The sequence below is a fragment of the Antrostomus carolinensis genome, unplaced genomic scaffold (assembly GCF_000700745.2).
Source record: "Antrostomus carolinensis isolate BGI_N321 unplaced genomic scaffold, ASM70074v2 scaffold4690, whole genome shotgun sequence".
NCBI lineage: Eukaryota > Metazoa > Chordata > Aves > Caprimulgiformes > Caprimulgidae > Antrostomus > Antrostomus carolinensis.
The window spans coordinates 1-10,823 of NW_010288940.1; the positions used below are offsets into that span (position 1 = coordinate 1).

Sequence of the window (10,823 nt, forward strand, 5' to 3'; positions counted from 1 at the left end):
GAGGTTTAGGTTGGATATTAGGAAAAAAAACCTCTTCATTGAAAGGGTCTTCAAGTACTGGAACAAGCTGCCCAGGGCAGTGGTGGAGTCACCATCCCTGGAGGTGTTTAGAGGACGTGTAGATGTGGCACTTGGGGACATGCTTTAGTGGTGAACTTGGCAATGCTGGGTTGACAGTTGGACTAGAAGATCGTAATGGTCTTTTCCAACCAAATTATTGATTCTATGATTCTAAGTGGAGTCATTTATTAATAACTGCATGCCTTTGCATAGCAGGCAGTAGTAGTAAAACATGGAGACTCCTTCTTTTCTTCATTGTTTCATTTATTTTTTGCATGCAGAATTCTTCTACCTATTGGGAAGGAAAGGCTGATATGGAGTCCCTCCAGCGGATCTATGGAATTTCATTCCCAGATGCAAAAATGCTGAAGGAGTGGGAGAAATTCCAGGAGGAGGCTAAAAACCGAGATCACAGAAAAATTGGACGGGTGAGACAGTTTTTCTGGTAATTTATTTCACAAACACTGTGTGTGGATGTCACCCCTGAACTAGAAGCATCTTAAAGACAGCATATACTTGCTGCCACAACCAAGGCGTGACACCATTGTATTTTCAGTTGAGTTGTAAAGTCAGGTACTTTTCTCCTGAGGAGCATCGAAAGTCCTAAAGCAAATAACTTTTCTTTAGACTTTTCACTGGTTTAAACACGATGACATCCTTATGCCACATATCAAGCAGAACAAAACACGAACACTAAAGTCTGCAGGCAGTGCTTATTCTTAGGCAGTTAGCTGCAGCCTGTTCACTCACAGTTCTTTTCTTCTCTGTGATTTCAGAATCCATAATACATTTCTATGTTTTTTTGGTGCGTTTTGGTTTTTGGTTTTTTTTTTTAAGATGGAAACCCCTGTCAGATAATTAATAGTCTGGAACAGTTACAAGGTCTGCTGCTAGGACATAAGGATAATATAAAGAAGAATTAATTATGTGCAGTCTTCAAGCATGTGCATGTTTGTCACAACATTAGCTAACTACAGTTCCCACATTCAGTTCATGTGCAAATAATTAGAGAGCCTGAAGAAACAGAACTAGACATTACTTGTCAATGTACAAAGGGAGCTGAGGGGGCACGGTTTGGAGTTACGCATAAATGTGAAGTCTGGAGCAAATGGGAATCTGAACAGTCCCCATGCCCTGTAAGTACTGATGGAGATATAAATGCAAGTGAAAATGTATCTGATTTATTTAAAAAAAAACAACCCATAAAAACAATGAAAAGCACCCAAACCAACTGACTACTGATGCCCAGTCAATAGTAAGTCATTTCTGAATGGCAACTGAAAAGGGTGATGTACAAATACTAAGTTTTTCAAATACCATTTTTCCGTAGGACCAAGAACTGTTTTTCTTTCATGAGCTCAGCCCTGGAAGCTGTTTTTTCTTGCCAAAAGGAGCTTACATTTATAACACATTAATTGAATTCATCCGGGTAAGTAATGTCTTTTGGAAATCTTCTAATAGAAGAAATTATTTCATTTTAGAAAAATATGTAACAGCATGCTACATATAACAATATTAACTTCATTTCAAGTTAGTTTAATCTCTTATTTCTGTAAGCCACAGAATTAAAGAAACCTGGTTTCTTTGAATTGGTCTTGTCACAATCTCTACTAAGTTATGCTTTTATCTATACTTTATACCTGCAGTTAAAGCAGTGATAATTATGCTTTATAATACGAATTCTTTGACATCTAATAGTACAGCTAAGCTCACACTACAGCTGCTCTGCTGATGCATATTGTTTTGTTTTATTAAACTTACTAAATTTAGCCTCGTACAACTATTTGTTATGAAATTATGTGTAGGAAAAAAATCCCGATCTTCCTGCTGTAATATTTAAATTCTGTCTTATTATTGTGTGTTTGTGCTGCAGTGTACTATGAAGTGTCATTGAATAATTAGAAACGGCTTTTTTGCTTGCAGGGAGGAAACTTGTTCTTGCTTACTACAGAGGAATAGTACAGGGGAAGGGTGGTGCTGGTGGAAGGGATGTATCCTGGCATGTCCAACTTGAATTTTTCTCTTCTATTCCCTCCTTTCTCTTGCCTCCCTTTATGGAATTTTGTAGGGCAGCACTTGTCTGTTTTTATGTCTGCACGTTGAAGGCTGAGTACCATTACTTTTGTTTGCTTTATTAGTTATTTTATGTGCTGTGTCTGTTGTTCTAGAGTGAGTATCGAAAACGTGGATTCCAGGAGGTTGTCACTCCAAATGTTTTCAACAGTAAACTATGGATGACTTCAGGGCACTGGCAGCATTACAGTGACAACATGTTTTCCTTTGAAGTGGAGAAAGAAATCTTTGCTCTGAAGCCTATGAATTGTCCAGGACACTGGTAAACACATACCAAATCCAGTTTACCAAAGATAATGCTGATTTAAAAAAAAAAAAAAAATCCTATTTCTTTTTCCTGCTTAATTGTAAATATGGCTATCTTCAAGTATCCAGCTGTGACATGCTGTTGGGAGAGATGAAATGATGAGCCTTGTTGTCTGCATGCTCTCTTTACTTGAGACACTGAGAAACGTAATTTTTCCATCATTACAGTGACTTTGGTTTAGACCTGAAGCATACCTTGGTACTACCTGGATATCCAAAAAACATTGTCAGTTTTGTGGGAATTTAGGCATTCAGGTTTTAATGCTCAGTTTTAGGAGCTGTTTTATCTTCTCTCTGTGAGGGGGGGAAGCCTACCACCTATAAAAGGGTATCTGCATTTTCCTGACAAAACTACTTGTGAATGATGCTTGTATATAGATTACATCATTGGCATTATGGGCACCTCCTTAGGTACTGGCTGCTTCTCATTGGCTGTTCTTTGCAGAATTTTGATTCTGAATGAGCTTCAAGTAATAAACTTTCCCTTCAGCCTTATGTTTGATCATCGTCCAAGATCCTGGCGTGAGCTGCCGTTACGGTTGGCTGACTTTGGTGTTCTGCATCGCAATGAACTGTCAGGAGCTCTTACAGGACTCACTCGAGTACGTCGGTTCCAGCAGGACGATGCTCACATATTCTGTGCTATGGAGCAGGTATGAGCTGCTGTTAGATGAAATTGGGTATTAAAATCTGATTAACTGATTCTTCCATATTTGAGACTTTATTTCTATTCTTATAAAGATTGAAGAGGAGATAAAGAGTTGCCTGCAGTTCTTGCGTACTGTGTATGATGTCTTTGGATTTTCCTTTAAACTGAATCTCTCCACTCGTCCTGAAAAGTACCTGGGAGATATTGAAGTGTGGAATCAAGCTGAAAAGGTAAACAGTAGTTTTATCAACTTTTTATATGAAAGCAAGGCTGCAGCTGGAAGTCCTGTAAGAACATACTGCCTTCTGATAGGTACAGTGACAGTTGGACATGAGCAATATAACTTTAATAACTGTCTTCAATTCAGTCTGGCTGCTGTAAATAGGTTATTCTTCATACAGAAGCAATCTCCATGTCAGAATCAAATTACCTCTTTCTCCTCTCTTTCCTTGTACTTTTTTGTTAATTTTTTCTTTTAAAAAGAGGAAGAGAACCAATTCTCTCAGCCCCTGTAATAAGACTTAGAGGCATCTTCCAAAAGCCAGGTTGCTTTCATGATTAAAGGGATGGGGTTGGCCCCTGCAGGTGCAGTGCTGGGGAGAAGGTAGGGCAGGAACAGACATTATTGGTGTATCAGGGTGGATACCCTCACAATACTATCTATGAACTTTTCATCTAGCATAAAAATATCTTACATCTTAGCTAATGCTGCTTGTTTGGCCTCTTCCAAAATGAATGCATTAGTTTTGTTTGCTTAAATTTGGACTAATTTTTTATTATTTTTTTAGCTGGGGCTTTTCCAAAACTTTCCTTTCTCAGAAAAGTAAATGAGTTACAGCAATAACTGAGAAGTCCTGAGAACTGGTAGTGTCACGTATCTGTAGCAGCAGGCTGACCTGATGCTGTGACATGGAAAGACAGCAAATGATTGAGAAAAACTGAATGTATGTGTCCTGTATCTCTAGCAACTTGAAAACAGCCTCAATGACTTTGGTGAGAAGTGGGAGTTAAACCCTGGCGATGGAGCTTTCTATGGACCTAAGGTTAGTAAGTTGCTAATGCCTAGCTGGGTTAGGCTTTTAATTCTGTTTGGATGAGGCAAACAAAAGTTACACAATCCCTTGCTTTCCATTGATATTACTGTAATCTTTGCAGTAGGGGTAGCATGCAAATACTGTTCGTTGCAGTATAGCAGATGAGCAGAAAAAAACCCAAAGTCTTAATGTGTTTACAAAGTGATGCTAAAGCCACTTTTCCCAGAAAGACAAGTGTTGGGCAGCTATTTGTGCAGAATGTTTGCCAGATGACTTCAAGTAGATACCTGACCAAGACAAAGTCTCCATCTAGTTAACATTCTGCTCTAAGTTAATTAAAGAAATACAGATGGACACTAAATTCTGCTAACACATAAAGAATGATTTTCATATCTTATTGTGAGCAAAGGGGAGAAAATGGTATGGTGATGATCATGTATAAAAGCCAAGAGCTTCTTGGTAAAGGCAACTTTTATTTTTCACTTACTGTCCTGCACATTCTCTTCCAATGTAATGTTGTAACTAAATTTTTCAATGTCAGTATGTATTTCTAAAGCATTGGTGCTGTTTAGGTTTGGCTGGAGGATATAGAACAAAACTGATTCTTAAACTTAGAGCCTGGTACAAGCTGAGATTGTTAAAAGCTGGGATTAGGAAAAGGGGAAATTTTTTTTTATAGTTATCTAATACCATTTTAAGATGCTGTATGGCTGAAATTTGGTGTTTTTCCAGAGGCATAAACTCTGACATACTTGAGAGAGTAATAATACTTTGTGATCCCAGTTTTCACATAGCTTTAACACTTTTTTCATTAACTAAACCCACTTTGTGTGTATAAACTGCTTGCTGCTTAAACAGAGCTGATTGCTTTTGTGGGAGACATGAACAGAAGGTGGCAGTGTAAGATTGGTATTACCAGAGCAGTTGTTGCATTGGAAGTAATCCTTTGGGTGATAAAAGAACACTAAGTCATGAGAAAAACAAAAATAAACTTACTAGTTAAACAGATTTTTCAAAAATGTTGCTTTTACTGGCATAGCTTTTTAGCTGCATTGAGTTGCTGGTAGGTTTTGGTATTTTAAAAAGCCCCTTGCATTGGTTTTGTTGGGTTTTCTTTAAAGCTGTCTCTTCGGTTTGCACAGATTAAGTAGGGCTTTCTAGAAATTTCCTGATATCTTTAAGCATGATTACAGAGAGCATTACAAAATTACTTGTAAATCTTTCCCCATTAAACCTACACTACATTTATGTCTATATTCAGTCATTTAGTAAACTGGTTCTGATTTCTCTGTTTGTATGCTAATTGAATCAATTTCATTTTATGGGTTGTAGGTGAAATGTGTTAGAGCAGCTAATCTTTCATGTTTGCATTTCACATTATGATTTAGTAATTTCCTCAGTTGATTTGAAAGAAGGCAAACATCTACAGAAACCTTTTTTAACCTTAATTAACCTACACTTGCTCTTAATACACTCTAGCCAAAGTAAGGTGAGGAAACATGTAGTATTTTGCACTGTTTTTTAAGGAAACTTGTTAAAATTACATTTTTAAGTTAAGCTTTACATCTAGGGTACCTTTAAACTACTCGGATTTTTTTTTTTTCTATTGTAACTGAGTGATTTGAAATTAAAGAATGTTGTAAATAATTTATTTTGGTGAGTAGCTGAGCTATGATAAACTCTGACTTCTGAATGCAAAATTGAAAGACATTTAGAACTTCAATTAATAAAACACTGATCTGTTTGTTCAGTAACATAAATTAAAATAAGGAACATAGCCACAGCATATGGCCATACTGGTAAAATGATGAATAAGAGAGCAATGTCATAAATAAATAAGGTTAAGACGCTATAAATCTACTGTTTTCTATCTGTTTCTCTGTCTAACTTGTATCATAAGTGTACTCAGGATTAAAGTGTAAGAGGCAATAGAAAGAGTAGGCTTGACTGTAGATACTCATAGTCAGAAAAAGTGTCATTGATTAATATGATTCTTACTGGTTAAGTGGATTATTTAACAGTAGGATTCTCATCCCATGTTCATGCTCTGAATTTGTAACATAAGCTACAAAGCATTGAAATACTGGATAATAAAGAAGTGTAAGTTTGCCAGTTTGAGGTTGAAGAAATAGCATTTTTTTGCGAGGCTTGTGCAGTTCTGATCTTGCACTTGCACTCATGTGCTGCTGAATTCACTTAGTGAAAAGGATCATGAAAGTCCCAGACTCAAATTCACAAAAACTAATCTGATGTATTAAATGTAGGTCCCCCCTGAAGTAATGTCTCTCTACTTGCTCACTATGTGTTTAGCTCTAACATTTTTTGCATCAGAACTTGAAAATCATTTAAGTCCTAACATAGGCTGAAGTAAAAGTACGTTATTTATAACCACATACAGTTCCTCTGCATTGAGTGAAACCTTCCATCTTAAAACAGTGAGATTGCTTTCAGAGGGGCCTGCTTGTATCTTAAACTGTAGTAAAAGTTTGTGTCTTTTTGTTTCTAAGATTGATATTCAGATTAAAGATGCCATTGGCCGCTACCACCAATGTGCTACAATCCAGCTCGACTTTCAGCTGCCAGTCAGATTTAACCTCACCTTTGTCAGGTAAGTGCAGAGGCTGGTGGGTTTAATTGCTATGTAATCTAACTTTGCTGTCACTTACAGGCATAAGTTTACATCAAGAAAAAAACCTTACATCTAAAAAAACCCCTTTCTTCACAGCCATGATGGTAATGACAAGACAAGACCAGTTATCATTCACCGTGCCATCTTGGGATCTGTGGAGAGAATGATTGCTATTCTAACTGAGAACTATGGAGGCAAATGGTAATGTTGAAAAGTAGATTTATTATTGCAGTTTGAGGAGACACTTTATGTAGAGGAGAAATTAGCCCCAAGGACGCAAGAATCAAGCGAGTTTGTTCTACTTGCTTGCTACAGAGACATGCCATCGGTGTACCACAGGGCAATTCCTTCTGAACCACCTTCCTTAGGTACTAAATAATGCTAGATATGGTAGCCTCTACATGATACCACTCATGCAGGTGCAGCATACAGCTTGTCTGCCCAAGGTGTACATCCCTCAACTTTGCTTTTGCAGCTGGTCTACCTTACAACAAGTCATTTATGTAGGTCATCTCCTTTACTTGCAGTGTAATTTCTAACGGGGCTGACCCCTCTGTTTATAAAAAGACTCAAAAGTAAATGTTTTCCTATGACTAGTTAGTAATAAACTCAAAAACTCAGTTATTATTTGTTGTCTGTTGTAAAACACAACTTGAAACTTCAGGTCAAAAGTACTTTTGTCCATGCTGCAATTCTTTTAGACACTCAGTTCTTTTTGGGCGATAAATTTTAATGAGTGTAGGGCTGCCATCCCCTCTGAAGCCAATCTAAGCAGCTAGCTTTATGACTTTCTTGCATAGATTTTTGTCCTACCTCTTAAGAGGATTTTTCACACTAAAAAAATACTGAAAACTATATAAACTTGTTTTGTTTGTTTATTGAAGGCCACTCTGGCTGTCCCCACAGCAGGTAATGGTGGTACCAGTGGGACCAACGTGTGATGAGTATGCTCAAAAGGTGATGTATATGGTTTGGGGGCTTTTTTTTCAGGATATTGTATTTAGTTCAGATACTTGGTTATTAATGATTAGTAGTATTTATCCTAGATTAAATATTATAAGTCTTTGCATATTACATTGTATCATTTTTATCTTGCAATGACAATTAGCTACTGAAGTTGTAGATGGATCTTAAAGAGGAGCTGAAATAGATTTTGGGAATCTAAATTACAAATGCTGATCTTTGTGAGGCTTTTATTTTTGGAAAACTTCAGTTTTCTCTCTATCTCAAAAACTGTCTTACCCTTCAGTTTCTAGTCTCCCATGGCCATGTGCATCCTGCAGAAGCAGTTAAGAAAGATGAAGATGAGTCTTTGCATATTTAGCATCCAGCAGACCTTCTCCTGTATCTCTTTCAAGCATATTATACATAAATAAAATAGTCTGCAAAATAATACAAAAAAAATCAATCTTCTAATCAGAAAGCTCCACCATCCTGCTGCCTTTCACAGTATCAAGCTCAAGTCACTTTTCAGCCCAAAACAGAAGATGTTCACCTCACTGCTTTGTTATTTAGTGTGTATGTACTTGCATGGTAGCTGACCTGGTTTTGTGCCTTGAACTGGGCTTCTCTCCAACACCTGAACCAATGACGGTGCCTTGGTTTTAGGGGTCAGCTAAGCTTGACTGACTTATGTCTCCAAGTCATAAACAGTTTATTCTCGTTAATATCCTATAGTGACAGTTCAAATACTTTTTCTCCTAGGTCAGGCAGCACTTCCATGATGCTGGGTTAATGGCAGACGTTGATGTAGATCCTGGGTGTACACTGAACAAGAAGATCAGAAATGCTCAGCTTGCACAGTATAACTTTATTCTGGGTAATGTACAGTGCATTTGCTACTTTATCCTGGCTGGCTTTCTTGTATATCTTATAGGATTTGATCTTTCTTCTGTAAGTAAAGCAGAGAGTTATTCTGTGTTTTTAGGTCACTTTTCTCCTAAGAGTCTCCATTCCAGAGAGCCTCTCCTGCCTGCATGATAGGCGTACCTGGCTTGTATAGCTGTCACTGAAAGGAGCTCACTGTGGCCCAAGGCATTACTGCTGCTTTAGAAAAAGGTCTTTGCTGTCTCCTGGTCAGCAGTATGGAGACATATATGAAATTTCTTGCTCTTTGTCAGTCAGATTGTTAAGCAGTTTTTTCATCCTCCAATAATTTATGCTCTTGTTTAAATGTAGCTAAAGAAGTAACATATTTTCACTGCGTTCAGCTGTGGTGCATTTCTGAGCTATACAAACCTGTATAGGAGACTTCCACTAATTGACAGAATCATGAACTTTGTTCTTTTGTTTTTTTAAAACTTTCAGCATATGATTCAGATAAGACACAACCACATTTTACCACAAAAAATGATCAGCCTATCAGGGGAAAAAACTCTCACCTCATTTACGTTCAGAGATTGTTTCTAAGAGTTGTCCCACTGAATGTAGGTTTGGTACTAGAGAAATACAATCTCCTGTAGCAACCTCCAAATATATTATATAACATTTAATGAGACATACATATAGCATCTTGGTATCTGTATCTTAAGGTTTAAGTAAAATAGCTTTGGGATTTTCCAATAAACTGTCTTGCCGCCTCTGTAAAGAAAACAAATAGCTATTGGTTATTTATAATCAAGTTGTCTTTCTAATCTTTGCCCATGGAGTACTCCATGTTTATTTCTCATTTTGACTTTGTGGTTCTCTCTAGTAAGAAGTAAGTCAAGCTGGACTTACTAAGTTTACTTTTCTCTTTACTGATAGTTTGCTAAGTTGCTTTTTCATAACATACTAAACCCTGTTAAATGATATAAGTAAATAAGGCCATTGGCTGTTACAGATCTAAGTGAAGGGCACAGAGGGATTTGATGTTGGTAAGTTTTTCATAAATTTTGTTTAGTATGCCTAAGTTCTAAGGGAATGTGGGGGAAAAGGGAGCTTGCTAAATGTTAAGTTAATTCCTTGGCATCTTGGTTGTTTCTAGTTGTTGGTGAAAAAGAGAAGGCAAGTGGAACAGTTAACATCCGCACCCGAGACAACAAGGTGCATGGTGAGCGTACAATTGCAGACACTGTGGAGAGACTGCTGGAACTGAAATGCTCTCGCTCCAAACAAGCTGAAGAGGAATTTTAACACCATCTGTTCTACCTGGCATAAAAAAAGATTCTAGTTTTCTTAATTCAGTTAACCACAGAGGTTTTTGTGCTGAACCAGATTTGAAATGTATTTCAGATTGGACCTCTTGCTCATTTTAGCAGAAATTATTCTTTAGTCAGAAATGTCTCTTTGTAAAATCAGTTTTTCACAGATCTTGAAAGTAAAATTTCCTGGCCTCTGACAGATGAAGTGAGATGAAATTACTTCCTAAGACTGCAAGAAAAAATGGAAATGTTAATCAGGGATACGCATAGCATTCTAACTACCCTGTTAAGAATAAAATACATTTTGAAACAAATTCTTTTCATGAAAGTTAAACAAAAGAGCTAGGATTCAGAAACCAGATCATAACCATATGCTGCAGCAGCTTTTGGAGTGTCTCTTTTAGCAAGGAAAGTGATACCTTGTGGTCTTGTCTGCTGGTCTTACACCAGTTAAATATATTGACTGAACAGTTCCCAGTCACATGAATGGAGAAATGAACAGAGGTCTCCCACAGCAGCTGGTGCCTCTGGGGGCATCTCAGCTCTGAGTGTGAAACTCCTGACATGGGGCTGTCTGCTGCAGAGCACCGAGCTGCTCACCAAAGCCAACTCTACCCTTTTCCAAAGGCAGTATCTGCAATGTGCTGGCTTTAATAAGAGTACGGTCATTGTGGCTGAAGAAGGGAGATAAGACTGTCTGAAGAGGAGGACATAGCAGGGCCAAAGAAGCAGCTAAAAAAAACAGGATTCTTGGGAACACAGAATGTTTCTGTTCTTATCCCTGAGCTGTCCTTTCAGTAAGGCTGTATATGTCACAGCAGAAACAAGAATGTACCGAACTAAAAAGGATAATGATTATTTTTTTTAGACAAATGTTATTTTTCAATTTAATAGGTACAGTCCCCTTCAGTGGAACACTTCCTTCGCAAGCCTCTAGTCCAGGGCATCAG

The 10,823-nt window shown here is 37.5% G+C and overlaps 1 protein-coding gene across 1 annotated transcript; it reads left to right on the forward strand.

The window, feature by feature from the left end:
* The first annotated feature begins 335 nt into the window (after positions 1-335).
* Positions 336-9,945, forward strand: LOC104525138 (threonine--tRNA ligase, cytoplasmic). Its single transcript, XM_010168212.1, has 11 exons — positions 336-488; positions 1,391-1,489; positions 2,229-2,395; positions 2,930-3,092; positions 3,181-3,318; positions 4,054-4,131; positions 6,630-6,730; positions 6,848-6,952; positions 7,636-7,708; positions 8,456-8,570; positions 9,717-9,945. Exons 1-11 carry the CDS (start codon positions 336-338, stop codon positions 9,863-9,865), a joined length of 1,341 nt encoding a protein of 446 aa, XP_010166514.1. The 3' UTR covers positions 9,866-9,945.
* The last annotated feature ends 878 nt before the right edge of the window (positions 9,946-10,823 follow it).